Source organism: Balaenoptera borealis (genome assembly GCF_965194805.1).
Source record: "Balaenoptera borealis genome assembly, chromosome: 20".
Taxonomy (NCBI): Eukaryota; Metazoa; Chordata; class Mammalia; order Artiodactyla; family Balaenopteridae; genus Balaenoptera; species Balaenoptera borealis.
In genome coordinates, this window is record NC_138879.1 from 11,891,227 (window position 1) to 11,909,551 (window position 18,325).

General features: G+C 53.5%; 1 protein-coding gene across 7 annotated transcripts in view; it reads right to left on the minus strand.

The window, feature by feature from the left end:
- The window catches only part of SLC38A10 (solute carrier family 38 member 10), a 42,548-nt gene that overhangs the window by 7,219 nt on the left and 17,004 nt on the right, over positions 1 to 18,325 (minus strand). For 3 of the 7 annotated variants that reach the window (XM_082373581.1, XM_082373576.1, XM_082373575.1), the window contains exons 9-11: positions 17,557 to 17,668; positions 16,584 to 16,690; positions 6,341 to 6,527 (exon numbers count right to left, since the gene is read on the minus strand). In XM_082373581.1, coding sequence (XP_082229707.1) covers positions 6,341 to 6,527; positions 16,584 to 16,690; positions 17,557 to 17,668 — 406 coding nt within the window. Of the gene's footprint in view, positions 1 to 3; positions 4,693 to 4,718; positions 4,974 to 6,340; positions 6,528 to 16,583; positions 16,691 to 17,556; positions 17,669 to 18,325 lie in introns of those variants that run through there. The other 4 variants (XM_082373578.1, XM_082373577.1, XM_082373580.1 and 1 more) reach the window with 4 other exon arrangements.

Here is an 18,325-nt window from a genome sequence, read left to right on the forward strand (position 1 = left end):
AAGCACAGCACAGATAATTGAGCGGTGTTTCCGTATGGCCACACCGCCAATCAGCACGGCAACTGGGCAGTTTTCCCTGGATTGTAATCACATTTCCCAGTCGAATGGCAGAGCCTAAGCAGTTATTTTTTTTCCTGTTCAATCATTAGCAGCTAAGTAGTATAGAAAACTGTCATTTTTCATGTGTGTTCATAACAAAAATATGTCAAAATGCAATTTACACCTAACTGGGTGCAGAAGAACGACATCCCTCATAAGCCTGGCCATCACCACCAGGTGGCAGCACGAACCCACCGTTTGAGGCCTGGGGACAGCCATCCTGCCCAAGCCCAACCAACCCCTTGCTGTAGGCCAAGGGGGAAGGGGAGGACGAGGGATGCTTAAGGAAAATGCCTGAGGGAGGTTGATTTGCAATTCTGTCAACTTCTTGCGGCAGAAGTGAAAATTCCTATCAAAAGGAAGGTGAGAAAGAGGTGTAGCCCACAAAGCTGGACCCTCTTGCCTCCCACACATGCCTGCATCCCACAAGCCATCTCATCCTCCAGCAGGTCCAACAGCTCACCTGCACAGTCACCGCGGGTCCTCGGGGAGAGGTGCACGAGGATGGCCCGCTGAACTGGGCCAAAATGGAGCCTATCAGGAAACTCTCTCCATTAACAAAACCACTTTCTACCTGTTAGGCAAACGTGGCAGAAACTAAAAAACTATCTGGGGAAAAAACACGTTTAAAAAGAATCATTTCGGGGCTTCCCTGGTGGCGCAGTGGTTAAGAATCCGTGTGCCAATGCAGGGGACACGGGTTTGAGCCCTGGTCCGGGAAGATCCCACAGGCTGCGAAGCAACTAAGCTCGTGCGCCACAACTACTGAGCCTGCGCTCTAGAATCCACGAGCCACAATTACTGAAGCCTGCGCACCTAGAACCTGTGCTCCGCAACGAGAAGCCACTGCAATGAGAAGCCCGCGCACCGCAACAAGAGTGGTCCCCGCTCACAGCAGCTAGAGAAAGCCCGCACGCGGCAACGAAGACCCAAAGCAGCCAAAAATTAAATTAAATTAAATTAAAAAAAAAAAAAAAAAAGAATCATTTCATCCCAGAGGCCTGAAGCAACTGCTTTCCCCCTTCAGGGCACAAGCTGCCTGCAAAAGGGGAGGCGGAATCCCGAAAGGGCCTCTGGGGGGATTCACAATAGTCCTGTTCAGGTGGGCCTGCTCCCTCCCCCAAAGGAGGAGCAGGGACCAGGCTGACCTGCCATGCTGGCCGGGGGCACCTTCAGCAGCTGAGGTTTAGTGTCCAAACGAGGGGGGATCGTGCGGGGCAGGAGCCAGACTCGGGACTCCACAGTTCAATCAAGCAGCTGATTCTAATAAGCATGCGGCGTCTTCGCCACACCACAGTTAACACCCCCATCCCCAGCCTGCAGAGAGCCCTGTGCTCAAAATCAAGAGGTGTCTATCCAGCGGATCACAAAGTGAAGAAAGGGGGACGGGAAGGAAGAACACAACAAAACAGAAAACATCTCCATTATGTCATAGGAACAAGTCATGTTCTCAGCAGGGAACAAAAATCCGTTGGTCGTCAGGCAAAGGAACGACCTGGAGACGCAGGTGTGCAACGGGCACAGGGCGCACAGCGCGGCCACCCTGCCTGCAGCGGCCGGACTTCCGACACTTCGCAGCTGTCCTCGGCAATGGACATAGCGTTTCCTAAAAGGAACGGAGCTCCTCATGAGGACAGTTTGCCAGCAATGCCTCTGGGCCACAGTAAAACTAACACAGAACTTCCTAATTAGCAACTGAAAAACAGCCCACACTCCGCCTGCCCTGCGGCTAGGCTCTGGAATGAGGCGCCCGCGCAGTGGCGCAGACAGGAAATTGCCCGTGCGGTCATTGGTCATCACCCCAGGGAAGGACGAAGGCTGCCGGGCCGACCCTGGACCGTTTCTCCTCCCTGAGGCGGCAGTGGGTCAGCGGGGAGTGGCCAGCAGAGGGCGCCTCGGCCTGGAAGGGCCTCCTCTCGTTCTCAAGGTCATGGCCTCCGCTCCCCAAAGTGGAAACCACGCAGACATATGCCATGCCTGCCTCATTCTGCCGGGCGGTGGAGCATCCCGACCTGCACGGCCTCATCCCACACTCAGACCCTCCTGACGGTGCTTCTGGCCAGGAGCTCCCAAGACAGACGGGCCGATGGACGGTCACCCATCAGACTCTCCTTCCCGTGTCCAGTGCGGGCGCCAGGTGATTCTGTAACTGGCTTAGGGAGACAGAGGACCAAAGGCCATAGACACCTGCAGTTCGAAAATCTGGGCATGTGTGTCAGGTTGCAGGTGCGACATCCTGAGTAGGCCTGTCCACGGCAACAAGAATCTGCGTTCAAGGCTGGTTCCACCTTGGAAGACAGGGTCTGGGCTGGGGGCTCCTCTTTGTCGACTCTCCCCTGCAGGACCCCATCCTGAGTCCAGGGGTGTCTCTTTCTGTATCTTGTGATCAGTAAAGATGGAAGCAGTCCTCTCTGACTGCCAAGCACAAAAATAAAGTGACTTTCAAAATCACACCTGAGTCCCATAGATGGAGTCCCTGTTGACTGGAGGGGAACCCCAAGTTCAGGAGACGCACGGGACCCCAGGGCCGTACAGAGAGCAGGAGCAGCCACCAACGTTCCTTTAAAAGGCCAGATGCTGCTTTTGAGTAACTTTCCTGACAACCTTTGAAGTGCCCGCCTCGCTGCTGCCCTGAGAAGGTTTTACTTGTTACCCCCCACTCTTCTCCACAGGCAGCAAGAGAAACGCTGACTATGACACTCTTTTGAATGTGCAGGAATCCCAGTGGGCCCCTGGACCCAAAGTCCTAGCCAGGTGGCCCCATCTGGCTTACCGTCACAGCTCTCCTGCAGACAGGCACGTCTGCCCACGGGCAGCAGGTGGAGGGGGCGTGGGCCGGTCACTCGGGGCTGGACATGGGAGGCAGCACCCCTCCTGCCCCCAAGGAGTCCTTCTGGATTCAGCCGCGGCTGGTGTGGTTATCTTAGCATGGGTGAAATGAGCTCACAGCTGTGTCCTGACAAACGGGCAGAAAAACTGAAGTCGCTCGGCACAGCGGTGTTAACAGCCCCTTCTCTGTAGGGCACAGGGAGAGCTGCCGGGGACCAAGGAGAGAAGGCAGGCGTGGAGCCGGGCCTCCCCGTGGGCATGCCGGCATCTGTCGCAGGAGTTTGGACGCTTTCCTGTCTGCGTGCACCGGCAGCTGGCGCAGCAGCACAAGAGACGCATCTTCGGAAGAACAATTAGGTAGGAGCTTGTGGGGGGCAAGCTCCCGCTCAGGTCACCTGTGTCCCCACACGAACGGATTGCTGCCCACAGGCCCCGTCCTGGCCCTTCCTCTTCTTTCCCACCCAGGAGAAGCCAGGCCGTGTCCCTGATGGGGAAAGGGATGAGCTGTATAATGGGTGTGGCCAAGGCGGCCCCCAACACCAAGAGAAGCTGCAGGCTGGGAGGGAGAGGAAGAAAGGGGACAAGGCCACATTCAAAGGAGGAGCTGAGAGTATCACCAACTCTGAACCCACCCACCAGACCCTCGAGCAGGCCATCGGCCTCAGGTGAGCAGCCTCGTAGCCTTTCCTAAAGGGCTCGGCCACCTCTTCCGTCCACACCAGGCGCGTCCTGGGCTCTGCACTTGCCAAGAGTGCCAGGCCGGGGGTGGCCAGTCCCGCATGTCCCCCGGAGGGCAGGACTCCCCCAGTCCCAAGGCCACCTCGGGCTCTAAGGAAAGTTCGTACCATTTTGGCCTCTTCGACATCAAAGAGGCCAGTAAACCCACCTCACACGCTGATGGGCAGACGTCTGCAGGGCACGTGGCCAAGGCCCCACGGGCCCAGCTCTGCTTCAGCGAGGCAACCCATCAATGACGGGGAGGCCAGGGGCAAGAAACACGGAGACTGAGTTAAACAAACGGCATGTGGTTCCAAGAGGGGCCATGTGTTTGTTACAGACTCGTGGAAGAAATGGAAACCAGATGTGGTCGCGGCAGCTCCAGGTGAGCCGGGGGCCCGCCTCCACGACAGGATGCAGCTGCTTGTGCAGGCCGTGGGCTGGAGGCTGCACAGCGCCGTGGGGACAGGCAGCCCGGTGCCGACTACGTCAACTGACGCCGAGAAGCCCTACTGGGCGGGCCCACAGCCAGCTGAGATGCGCAACCGGTGTACGAGTCTAGTTCTGCTAGGGGTGTCCTTAAAGCACACAGGGCCAGGACACCCAGGGGTGAGGGACCCAGTGGGGCTGCCAACAGGGGTGGAGGAGCAACACCTATCTCCCTCTTCAAGGAGCCTTTTTTCCCATCCAAATTACTGAATCCATGCAACTTGCTGTGGGATGTCCAAGCGGCTTCTTCTTTATTTTTATTTTTTATAAATTTATTTATTTTTGGCGGCGTTGGGTCTTCGTTGCTGCATGTGGGCTCTCTCTAGTTGCGGCAAGCAGGGGCTACTCTTTGCTGTGGTGCGCGGACTTCTCATTGCGGTGGCTTCTCTTGTTGCGAAGCACAGGCTCTAGGCATGCGGGCTTCAGTAGTCGTGGCACACGGGCTCAGTAGTTGTGGCTTGCAGGCTCTAGAGTGCAGGCTCAGTAGTTGTGGCGCACGGGCTTAGTTGCTCTGCAGCATGTGGGATCTTCCCGGACCAGGGCACAAGCCCATGTTCCCTGCATTGGCAGGCGGATTCTTAACCACTGCGCCACCAGGGAAGCCCTCTTCTTTATTTTTAAATATTTATTTATTTATTTGGCTGCTCTAGTTCTTAGTTGTGGCACGCGGGATCTTTGTTGCCACACGCAGGATCTTCATTGCGGCATAAGGGATCTTTTAGTTGTGGCATGTGGGATCTTTAGTTGTGGCATGTGGGATCTTTAGTTGTGGCACGCAGGATCTTTTAGTTGCAGCATGCGGGATCTAGTTCCCTGACCAGGGATCGAACCCGGGTCCCCTGCATTGGGAGCGAGGAGTCTTAACCACTGGACCACCAGGCAAGTCCCCCAGGCAGCTTCTGACCACTCTGATTAACTTCTCTGCTGAGCCCCGCTATTCCCAGGGGTCCTCTCTGCAGGGGACCCACAAAGGGAGAGTCTTCTAGCCGGCCCTCGCCATCCCAGGAAGGCAGAGGAGAGCATGCCCAGCTACTCCGGGCTCAGGGCTCCCCCAAAAGAGCCCCAGGATAGACTGTTCTGCAGGAAGTTGGTGTGGGGTGCTGGCACTGCAGGGGCTTTCTGAGCACAGGGAGGTAAGGCCGGAACAGAGACGTCAACACATCCAAGAGCCCCGTACCTCCGACTGCGGGTAGCCCAGCCCTGCAAGCACCCAGCACGCTTGCCTCCCTGGACAGCCCTTGGGACCTTTCCTTTTGTCAATCACAGTAGCTGAGGAGACCAGGGCTCCCCTGGGCTTCTTAGCCATCACCACTCAAAGGGACCTGGAATCCACCAGCAACCAGCACTGCTCCCCCAGAGGGGAATGCCAGGCAGGCAGCCTGGGGAATCTCAATCCAAGCCAGGGGTTTCTTTGCAGGGGAGGTAAGCAGACATGCACACACCATTAGTATGAATACACAAAACCCAGCCATGGTCAGGGCAGAAGCCCCTGGAATGAACGTTATCATAGACAGCACCACCCACCAGCACCCGAAGCTGAAGCCGCTTGGAGCTCCTAGAAGGCGGGAGGCCAGATGGAGGGAGCCCTCCCCGCACCCCTCCCATCTAGGCCTGGGGAGGCCACAGGCTCCAAGACACCTCTTCTCTCCCAAACATCCCAGGCGCAATGGAGCTCCTGCTGTACCCCAGAAAGCCACGCTTGGAAACCACCCTGCACCCCATGGGCCCTGCCACATATGGGCGATGGGGCCACTGCATTGGGGGGCCTTCCAAGGCAGGCCTGCAGCTTATGAGGGAGTGTGGCTCATCCCTCTATCAACGGGCAGGTCAACAAGTAATACATAAAGTGAAACAGGAAACAAAGCTGAGGGGCATCACTGACTTTGTCCAGGAAAACCTGGCTTAAAATTTACATCCTCAAAACAAAACAAGCAAACGTGAGCGACACCCCCAAGTTTACTCACCTGTTAGCGCTCTCAATGGGGGTGTTCAGATCTCGGCCCTGCTGCCTGCCATCTGTCTGTCTCCTGCACGCAGGTGGCCGCACCCACCAGCCCCCTGGAGGCCCCCCACCCCCTCCATCACCCAAACAGGACGGAGGCAACTGAGCAGGTGAGACAGCCTGGAAAGTGCCACCTGGGTCCCCGTGACCCCAAGATGACGCTACTGGGGTGCCCCCAAGAAGGCTGCAAGCCTGTGTGCATACCTGAGAGCCGCGTACCTGGGAGGCGCGTACCTGGGAGCTGGGCTGCCTCTGCCTTCATCGCGCCCTCAGCCTCTCCAAGTCTGCTGCCTGGGGCTTCCTCTGCCAAGTCCACAGGGGCCTCCTGGCTCACGGACAGGGTGGTGTGTGTGCTGACCACCAGGATGCCCAGGCCGACCCAGAGCACCACCTGGACGAGACAAAGACCCCAGGAGCTAAAGGGGTCATGCAGTCCCTGCGCCCCTGCCCTTCCTACGGGGTGGGGCACAGCCCACAGAGGCCCCAACCACACTGACCACTAGATGATGGTCACTAACTGATCAGTGTGACCGAATCATGGGCCACATCTGCAGAAGCCACACTGGTGATGGGGCCGGTGGGGTGGCGGGGGTGTCGTGAGGGAGCCTGAAGACAGCAGGGGCAGTAAGTATGACACGGAGCGGCCTGCTGGCTGGAGAGACCCAAGCCCACTGGCCAGGCATCCTGGAGAGCCCGGCGGCCACGCCTCCCCACGCCTAATGCTTCAGAGATTGGGTCCCTTGATGGTTTTGGTCAGGAGAGCAAGAATCTTGGGGCATCTGCCTAACCTGAAGGGGGCCCTTGCTTGTCCCACCCGCTCACCCAGTAGAGGGCCCAGACCACTGGGTGCCCGGCTACAAATGACCTATCCCCAACATCACCCAGAAAGCTAGACACACCTGCAGCTACAGGGCACAGACGGGGAGACGGCTGGGAAGGAGGTGGCTCCTCGCCCCCTCTGGCTATCGGTGCCCATCGGTGCTGCCCAGCGAGCTGAGCTGGAGGCACTACTGCTCGCCGAGGGGCCTCGTCCCCACCCGGTCCCTCCTGTGATGGCCCCCAGGCTGGTCATAAGTGCTGCCCTCAGTGACTCAGTACACGAACCCGACGTTGTGTAACTCCGTCTCCCCTGCAGCTCCTGTACACGTTGGGCCAACACTCTCCACGTTACTTCTGCTGCCACGGCAGTGGATGCTGCTCGTTCTACCCTTCCCAGCCAGGCCCGGCCCATGCAGCTCTGCCCAAGGAGCCGTAACTCCTGGTGCCACAGAGAGGAGCACGAGGCGGCCTGCCTGAAGAGCCAGGGGACCCCACCACCCACCTCCACGTGCTCTCAGAGTCAGAACTCAAACCTTTTCCGAAAGGCACATTGACTCTTTGAAATATATCTGTTCAAAAGAACCACTGAGACTTTCCCAGGCCCAACACAATTAGAGAAGAAAGATTTTCCACAGGAAGAAAGGACCTGTGCTCCTGAAGGTGGGTGCCAACCAATGAGGAGAACCTTGGGGAGAAAGTCTGTTTCAACCGCTGCCACTCTAGAAACACTGAGCTGGTTCAGGGCTCATGGAAGCAAAATGCTGGCCGTGCTCTGGGGTCAGCCATGGTTCAGGGAGGCCTGGTCAGTACCATGGACTCGAGAGGCCCCTCTGGCACTGACCACCCTCTGGCCTTAGGCAGGTGCGGTGCGCATGGGGATATTGCTGGATTTGAGCCCCTGGGGTCTGAGCAGCATCAGAAGACTGTACGCAGCCTGGGGTCAAGACCTCCTGACTCTCGCCCCCCACCCCAAGTTATTTTCTTAAAAATGTGTGGATTCCCAGCTTCAGCTGTGTGCTCAAAGAGTAGCATGTTATACCCACTCACCATGAAGGGAAGATTCAAAGAGCAATGGTATCCAGAGGCGACCAAAGTAGTTTTAAAATATTTTTTAAAAAAAAGAAACTTTAAATCCCTTGCATCTCGTATTTCTCCAGAGAAACAACAAAAAGAACTTCACGTCCTGACTTGGACCCCGTAGCACTGACAGGATGAGGACAAGACCGAGTGAGAGCCCTGAAATACTCAAACGGCCAAAGTGGTTCTGCCTGCGTGGCCGGCCAGAGCGGGGGATGACAGCTCCAGAAGGGCCCCCAGGACAGCGCCAGGTGGGATCCCAATGAGCCTGGGCTTCACCAGCAGAACCCCATTCCCCTCCAGGCCCTGATTTGGACAGCCCCTAAAATGGTCTTGACACAGAGATGAAGACATCTGCTTGGTTGGTTTTTGTTGGGTTTTTTTAACGGGGACATCACTGAACATTCCACGGGAGACGGACAAGCCAAAGGCAACATTTCATCCCTGGCTCTGAATGATTTATTTCAACCCTTGGCTTTCTAGCCTTAAAGAAACAAATCGCGCACAAAATAAAAAACGTTAACTCCATCAATGCTGGGAGACAGCAAGCTTCCCAAAAAAAGAACAAGAAAGCGTCAACTTAAATTCAATTTACGAAGAAGAGCCTGCACGGAGCCAGGAAGCTCCGCCTGGTGCCACACACGCACCTGCCACTGCCCCCGGCCCAGACATCCCACGACCCCACTAGCGAAGTGTGTTCCCTGGCTCCACCCTGTCCAAGAAGGTACCTCACCCACGCTCCCCCACCCGGCGGCAGTCTCCACCCCACCCTTCGCCGAGACCCCCCCCTCATCCCCTGACACACCTGGCTCTCAAGCAGCCCTGGGCTTTGTGGGGTACTTGCCAGCTGACCACTGTCTGAGCATGAGCCGCCTGCTGGCCCTGCCAGAGCCTCTGTAACTGGTCACAGTCCCAGCTCTCCACTCTCACCCTTTCCTTTGAAGAAATGCCACAGGTCTGCAAAAACCCCCAGGCAGGGAAGCCAAAGCCGCCCCAGCTTGAGGGGAGCAGAGGATTAACGCCAGGCTGGCGTCAGTGAGGACGTGGGAGGGCCATGCCTCACACCAAGGGAATCTAGGTCCACGGGTGATGCTGATGCAGTGACCAGATCACAGTCTGCATGCAGGCATGTGTCGGGAGGCAAGAGTCAGCCAGAGCCAGGGTGGGAACACGGCCCCCAGGGCAGTGTCAGGAGCTCCAGGTGGGCCAGACTTTGGAAAGGGCACTGGTGTGGCCAACTCCCTGGGGCAGCCATGACAAGTACGCACCGACCACAGACCCCCACCGCCACCCCACCAAAGGCCTGAGGCGTCCATGAGGCCCCAGGGTCACAAGAGGCCAGAGCTCCCAGGTTGCCGCTCTGCCGTGAAGTTTGGGAGGCTGATGCCGCACGTGTGTGAACAGGGACGGTCATCAGTTCCCCCGAAGTCCTGACAAGGAAGAGACGCTGCTCCCAGAAGAAGGGGCCGCAGCTGAGGTCTGTACTGCACCAGCCAGCAGTGATGGAATGATCGGGAACACAGGGGGAGCCAGCTGGGGTACAGGGCTGTCATGGCCTCAAGACGGGGACAGGAGGGCACCTGTGCCTGCAGAACCCATCTTCTAGGTACAACTTCCTGCAAGTCCAGAGCTGCTTTGAAACGGGACAAGGTTGGTGAGTGAGCCGGGTGCACCAGACGTCTGATCACGCAGCCCTGACTTCTGTTCTTCTTAACCAGTTGCAGAGCCGCCAGGAGAAACGCAAACACATCCTGACGTCTCAGCCCAGGTACATAAGGCAAAACCTGGGGGCCATGTGCAATGCGACACCCCAAGGCTCCCAATCTGCTGGAGTCCCCAACTCAGAACCAGAGACAAGCCCTGGCCGGGAAGAAGGTGTCCCCTTTCACTGCTCACACGTGAGACTGAAGATGTACACGTTCAAACAAAGCCCACACCTCGAGGAAGGGGCTCCGGAGCCCGCCCCATGCACCCCAATTTGGGTCTTCAGGGCAGTGTGATCAGGGCATGGCAGGCATCCTAGCCCTGAGGCCAGGGCGTCACACTCTGAGTGAGGTCCAACAGGTCCTGGTGCGCGTTTGTGTCCCTGTTTCAGGAGCACAGCGGCGCCTTCTGGCCCTCCCTGCGGATGCTCCCCAGTGCTCCGCACGAGGACAGCTACGGAGGCTGGTGCCGCTCCGATTCAGGGCTCCGCTGCCTCCCGTGAGTCCCAGGTGGCCCTGCTCCCCCTGCTGGCTCCCGGCTGCAGCGTCAACTCCGGACGGTGAAACCCACCCCTTCTGCCTCAGCCCCACTGGAGAGACCCTCTGAGTTCTCGAATTTTCAAGATAAAGGATGAACTAGTGATGACAGATAAGGTTTCTTTTCGATTTGCTAAGGGCCAACTGTGTTTTCGCGGTCCCTGCTTATTCTTCTGAGGACGTTTCTCAGAATACTCTTTCATGCCTTTCTCCAGCACAGCTGTGATGGGCCCATCACCCGTGCCCCCCACCTTCCCTGGCTCTTCCCGAGGTCCGGGGCCAGGAACAAGCACCTCTGTGCCAGCAGCGCTCAGGCATCTGGGGCAAGGAGACTCGGGCTGACGCCAGGTCTGTGCCATCCTACGGAGCAGCAGCCAGGGCTCCCAGGACAGGAGGGACACACCCCAAGCGGGTACCCTCCAGGCCCTAGGTCTGCACACCAGCCTCCAGCCACATTTCTGAGCATGCTCCTTGCAAGGCTCATTTTCCTCAAAACATGAAAACTCCGTGTTCGGAAATAAAACAGCAGGGCATACAAACGGTATGCCACAGTCAGATGGTCGATTCTAGGACTGATCTGCAATGTACGTCACCAAGACACTAAGTCCAAAGGAGAAACTTTTCCATCTTCTCTGCACGTGGTCAGAAAGTAGTTAATATAATTCAATATGCTTTCCAGTTTTAAAAATCCATAGTAACACAGGCACAGACAGACGTCTCTTTAACGCGATTCTACGTGTGTTCACGTCTACAGACACGTGGGAACGTTTGAATGCGCATGTTCATTTCTGTACGTGAAGCCAAAACCAGCATTACGCTCAACAGTTCAACGCTGGAAGCTGTCCCAGCTGAGTTGGGAAGACGACTAGCTGCCCCCCCGCCCCGCCCCAGCACCACGGCGAGAGGTGCAGGATGACACAGATGAGAGAGAAACAACTGGAAAGGGGGAGGTGAAATTAACAAGAGATGCTGTAAGGTCAGAGGGTAAAAAAAGTTAATATATGAGAATCTATAGCCTCCCTACGTACAAACAGTCAGAAAAGCCAGAGGAAGGAGAGGTCCCAGTATCACAGGCACATGTAGCAGAGGGATGCTGGTCCAGCAGACGGAGACGGGGAAGGGGGGCTGAGTGCAGCTGTGACGACTAAACGCCACGCCCCATTATCACACTGGGAGGCTCACAAATACACTCTGCAGATTAGCCAGAGTATCAAGGGAATGATTCTTTCCAAATTTATCTACAGTTTCAACGAATTCCAATTAGACCAAAACCAAAAAGGTGGATTTATTTTTGTTAAGAGTCAGATCAGCTGACTGGAACATTCATATAGAAAGTAAACAGGGAGTTCCCTGGTGGCCTAGTGGTTAGGATTCCGGGCTTTCACTGCTGTGACCTGGGTTCAATCCCTGGTCAGGGAACTAAGATCCCGCAAGCCACACGGTGCAGCCAAAAAAAAAAAAAAAAGAAAAAGTAAGCAAGCAAGAACATCCAGAAACGTCATTAATGAAAGAAAAGAGATTAGAATTAAAACGTTTTCAGAGCCACACAACAAGGGAGCACCATCACAAGGCCGGGTAATTAAAACAGCGTGGACGGCCACATCACTGGATGGGACATCCAGGAAATTAAAATACAAGTCCCAAATGAGCCCAAATACATACAAGAACTTAATATACAGGAGCAGTAACATTTCATATCACTGATGGACGAACAGTGTTCTGACAACTAGAAAGCCATCTAGAAAAACTGAGGATACCTACTTTGTTTCTTACACCAAAATAGAATACCGATGGGTCAAAGGTTTAAATGGAAAAATGAAATCATGGAATTACTAAAAGAACTGAGGGAAGAATTCCTTAAAATAATACTGGAGTGGCAGGGTCATTTTAACAATGACTTTTTTCTCTCCTACAAAGAGTCCGATAGAGTAAAACACTGGTACTTCACAAACTGGGAAAAACATTTGCAATTTGGCAGGCAATGGGCCAATTTCCTCATATTATAAGGAGTTCCTAAAACTCACCAAAATCCCCAGTTGAAGACTGGTGAACAACCTCAGCAGCGAAGACTTGAGGGGCGAGAGACTCCAGAGAACAGGCAAGCACCGAGGGGCCACCAGGCCAGGCTTTTCCCAGTCAGCAGTGCTGAGCAGCCCTGGAGGCTGCAGACACACAGGCTGGGCCCCAGGCATTAGAAGTGAGGGCCCCCCAGCAGCCAGAACCGGAGGTGCTACGATCCTGGAGAAGAGGAACCCTCCAAGGACGCCCCCACGTTCTGTGCTCAGTTCTCCCCTGAGGCACGTGCCAGCCACCAGCTGGGCAGAGTCGTGCAGAGAGCAGTTGCCAAGAGGATGAAAGCTAAGCAGAGAATTTAGTAATCTGCGGGTGATTGCGTTGAGACTCAGGAAGGGCTACGCTCTAGGAGTGAGGGCAAACCTGAAACAGATTGGCCTCAAGTGGACACAGGCCTTCTGCCCATCCTCTGTCTGCTGGACAGAGGACAACATCATCCAGAGCCTCCACGATGTCTCACATACACCTACCCAAAGTACCAAGCATGTCAGGGGACAGAACCAGGCCCCAGAAAACCAAGAGGGTGCAAAGGATCAATATAAACAAACTATTTTGAACAATAATAATGATGTCTTGTGGTGTTTAAAATATATGTAAAATTAAAATACATAAAAACAATAGCACCGAAGGCTAGAGGAAGGTAAATGGAGTTAAAATATCATTGGAGAGTTACCTCATCTGGGAAGCAGTTAAAAAAAGCTAACTTATGGTCAACTCTAATAAGCCAAGGATTCATATTAAACTGCCTTGTATAACCACTAGTAGAACAGAAATGTACAACAGCTAACAGAAGAACAGAGAATAAATGCTTAAAATGCTTGATTTATCCAAAAGGCAGCAAGCAAAAAAGAAACAGAAAAAAGAACAGATGGGACAAATAAAAAACAAAGAGTAAGACGGAAGCTTTAATCCCCCCAAATCAGTAATTTTATTAACTGTAAATAGTCTTAAATACTCCTATTATCAGGATGGATCAAAACAAAACAAAACAAAAGCCAACTAAAATGCTCTTACCGAGACATACCTTAAATATAAAGGCATAGAGAGATCAAAAGAGAAAGGATAATAAAAACAATATTGTGCAAATATAAACCCCAAATAAAGCTGGATTAGCTACACTGTATCAGACAGGGCTGCCTTTAAGGAGAGAAGCATTTCCAAAGATAAAAAGGAACGTTTCACAACAAAAAGGGACAGTTTAATAAGATATAGTCATTTTAAAACTGTACGCTCCTAATAACATAGCTTCAAAACAAAAAGCAAAAATTGATATAACAAGATAAATAAACCTGTAATTAAAGTGGGAACTGTCATACCTTTGTCATAACTGATACACCAGAAGATTAAAAAATCAGTAAGAATATGTAAAATCTAAAAATCACAGTTACTAAACTCAACTTAACCACACGTTGGAAGCATACTGCATCCAACAACTGCAGACTCTACAGCCAGCTAAACAGCCATCAGGATAGACCATCTGCTGGGCCCCAACAAATGTCAAAGGACTGAAGTTCTTCAGCTTGTGTCCTCAAATCACATTGGGATTGTGCTCGAGATCAATAAAAGAGAGTCCTGGAAAATCCCCCAAAGTTTGGAAATCTAAAGAAGCTACTGGTGACAATCAGCTGGAGTCCCAAAGGGCTGTAGACAGAAGGGGGTTCTGATAAGGAAAGGTTTGAGATCTGCCTCAGGAGAAGCAGAGCAGTCAAGAGCAGAGCTAATATAACCTAATATGTAGGACCCAGTGCAAAATGAAGATGTGTGGCCTTTTATCCAAAAATCAGGTAAACAGTACCATTAAAAGTACTAAAATGTTTTCCCTTTCTTCTGTGGTCTCTCTCACAACTCGTTACAGTGTTTTTTCTGCTTGCGACTTTGCTGTTAGAGAAAAAGTTAAAATTTTGTATTATTAGCATTAAAAATAAATAAAGAAATAAAGAAGCCAGTGGTGAAAGAAGAAATAAGGATGGAAATTAGGAAAAGTTGCAAAGTGAATGATGATGTCAAATCTTCAATCTATAGTTTGATGCAATCCCAGTCAAATGCCAACAGCTGAGAAGCCACTTCTAAAACCGAGTTGAGGGACGTCCCTGGCGGTCCGGCGGTTAAGACTCCGCGCTTCCACTGCAGAGGGCACGGGTTCCATCCCTGGTCGGGGAACTAATATCCCACGTGGTGCGTGGTGCGGTCAAAAAATTTTAAAAATTAAAAAAAAATAAAATTGAGTTGGAAATGCAAAGAGCCAACAATAGGAAAGGCCATCTTTAAAGTAGCCAGCATCAAAACTCCCTACAAAGCCTCAGCAACCAACAAAGGGTAGCGCTAGTGTGGGAGAGACCGACAGACCAGTGAATGGGAGTTCCCAGCCCCACACGTACACAGGTGACTGATGACAATGGTGCCGCAGCAACGCTGGGGCAAGGGGTTGCTGCTCAACTGGAGAGTCACACAGAACACGACCCCTGACCCCTGCCACACACCAAGCGTTCCAGATGGGAAGTAGATCTAAACGTGAAAGAGAAAATACAAGGCTTCTACAGTATGACAGAGTAGACTGTCTTCAGGACCTGGGGATAAGCAAAAATTTCCTAAGTAGTACATAAAAAGCACACAGCAAAAGAAAAACTCAAAAAACTGAACTACACTGAAATTACGAACATCTGTTGATCAGAAGGTGTCGTTAAGAAAGTGAAAAGGCAGCCAAGAGTGAGACAAAACGTTTGTAATATATACTTCTGAAAAGTCTTTTATCTAGAATCTTTTACAAACCTCTACAAATCAATAAGAAAAAAACAACCCAGTAGTTAAAAAATGGGCAAGACTTGAAAGGCATTCACAAAGAAGACACCCACACGGCTAACAAGAGTATGAAAAGGTGCTCAACAGTCACCTGGAAATTGCAAATTAAAACCCAAATGAGGTACTGCTACACGTCCATCGGAAGGACTAGAATCTGAAAAAGGGACGGTAGATGTTAAAGCAACTAAAATTCCAATATGGTGCCTGAGGACCACTTTGGAAAGCTGGAAAAAGTCTGGCAAAATCTACTAAAATTGGACAGACATAACCTCAGGACCCAACAATTCCGCACCTAGGTGAATAACCAACAAAAGTGCACACACGCTGCACTAGGAGGGACGTGCAGAGCAGCCCGTCCAGGACACTCTGCTCTGGGTGACTGTAGATTCCTACAGTGGAGAATCACATGGCAGGGAAGACGGCAAACCACCCCTGGCCACCCCGGCAGTAACGCGGGGGAACTCAGGCGTGATGCTGAGTAAGGAGGCTAGACACACGCTGACACTTCCTGTGAGACTCCATTTGTACTAACTTGAAAGGCAGGCAAAATTATTCCAAAATGTTAGAAGACAGACAGGCAGTAACCTTAGTGGAGGAAAGACTGTGGGGCGCCCCAGGGAAGCTTCGAGTGCTGGAATGTTCTGTATCTGGCCTGGAGGTGGTTCCAGGTGTGGAACTTAGCCGACATGTATCAAGCTGTACATGAGAATTATGTGTTTTGCCATATGTATACTATGCTCCTAAAAAATTTACCAAAATCAACCGATAAGAAAAAGCTGAACAACTCCATTAAAGGTGAGCAAAAAGCACGGACAGTTCATGGAAAGAGAAATGCTCACCTTCACTCCAGGGCAGCCGAGACTTGCCCCCGCCCTCGGGCTGACGGAGGGGAGAAGCAGAGCTTGGCTGCTAAGCAACAGCGCTGACCTGCACACGGGCCCTTGGGGGAAAGCTCCCGCTCCTGACATAGGGATCCCGGGGCCCAGAGAGCTTCCTATAGGTACTTTCTCAAATATACAGAAACGCTCGTGGGCACAGATAGTCACCATGGCATTGTCTGTAACAGTGAAAGACTGGAGAAGTGACACCAACAAGACAGTCCCCAGCGAGACAGTGCGGGTGTCCCCAGGAGGGGATGGAGACGGGGACGCGAGCGTGTGGCACACACAGATAATCCGGTCACCGTACAGACAGACAGGCGGGGAAAGCGGTTCAGCACTCAATGCTCAGATAAGCGTGGTCAGCAGCTCGGCTCGGCAGCCCTGCGGTGCAAGGCTGCTCACCTTGGCTTAACCCCACGTTTCTCAGACCTACAGGACCATGATCCTTTTGTGCTAAGTAACACAACGAGTTCACGGGAACTTCAGAGAACACCGCCTCCTGCTCTCCCCGACCCAGACCCGCCCTGAGTGGGGCTGAGAGCGCTGCGCAGCACGCACCTGGGAAGAGAGGGAGTTCTTGTGGATCTTCTTGTAGATCAGCGCCGGGCAGATGAAGCAGATGAGGCTTCCCATCGTGGCGCCCGTGAGGCCCAGGATTGTCTCCACTGGGAACAAGAGTGACAGGGAGGGGTGAGCTTCCAGCGAGCAGCGTGAGGAGCCTCGCCACTAAGGCGCATCTACGCGTGCCGCCGGACAGCAGCAAGGAGCGGGGCACAGCCTTCTGTGCCCGCAAGGACCCTTAGGGTGTCCAATCTGACAGCATCGGGCCAAGAGCCTCAGGCAAGTCCCCTCCTCTCTGTACCTCAGCTTCCTCGCCAGTGAGGTGAGGCTAACAGCACTGCCCGCCCCGTGCTGGGTCCACAACGCTGTTACGGCTCCTCGCGGAGCATCCGGGGCGGCCAGCGGGGGCTTCTGGGCCGGATCATCTTACATCACCCCACCTGCTGCCCAGCGAGTGACCGAGCAGGGCCTGTCCTGGTTGCGTGGGGAAGCTGGGAGCCTGGAGTGTTGGGACTGGGGGTCGCTACCTGGAGGGCATGCGGGGCCCACTCGATGTCTGAGGACAATGAGCTTTGTCTGTGCTGGAGCAGGACATCGGACAACAGAAATCTTGCCCAGGGCCCTTCCCTTTTCCCTCGGTGACGTGTCAACAAAATCAGGAGTCAGCAGTAAGGAGCTGCTTTATAACCACTAACTTCACACATCACGCCTGGACCCCGCATCGCAGCTTCCACCCACGTGTTTGTGGTCACATCAAGCTGCAGCATTTTCTCCCAAGCCTTTCTCAGGGAGCCAAAGAAAAAAGCGCCCAAGAGTCTCTAGACTTTTTTTTGACCAGAGAGGACAGTGGTGAGACTCTGAGCATCTTGGCTGAACACCGAGACTGGAGGCAGGGGCGCACAACAGCAGGAAGGGGGCGCGGGGCAGAATAGGCCAGCAAGAGGCCAGCCGCTGGAGCAGCCCCACTTACCATTTGGGATCATGATTCCACCGACCATGGTTCCAAACACAACCGAGAGGGTGAGGGCTTTAAACCGCAGGGGTGGCATGTAGCCTCCGGCGGCAAAGGTCCCATCTTTTTGCTACATGAAAGAAAATAAAAACAAGGTTCTGAAATGACCAATTTCCTCTCCACTCTGCTGTAAGCAAGTCCTTAAAGGGCTCTACCAACACCCCAGGTAGGTCTGCCCGGGAGGTGGCAGGCGAGCACTCTGGGCACAGGCAGATGTGCCTGAACGTGAACCTGCAACCAGAACCGCGGACCCCAGGAAGGTCTAGGCTGCTCCTCACAGCAGCTACGGTGGTAAATAACAACTTCGTTCTGAGATACGAAGAACAAATCCTTCTGTTCTCCTTTTAGAGCAATGCCGTGAGAGAGATTTTTAAAAATACTGCATAACACGGGAAACAGAACACATCCCCAGTTCACAGTGACACGCAGTGGGTTTCAGGGTTCGGTGGGCCCCCCATGCACACAGACACGCTCGGCTGCGCCAACCTCATCTCCAGCAGGCACGTTCAGGAAGAAGGCAAGGGGACAAGTCAAGTCATTACATGCTGTAATCAAGCCAAAGAGACCACCTCTGGCCTCACCTCCGTATCCATAGGCACAGGGGCACCGGAAGCACCTCATCAGGCTGTGGTGAGGACCAAAGGAGGTGATGGGAGTGAAGCTTCTAGAACAGTGCTGTGCACACAGGAGGGGCTAGCCATGATTACTATTGCTGGGCTAGGAAAAC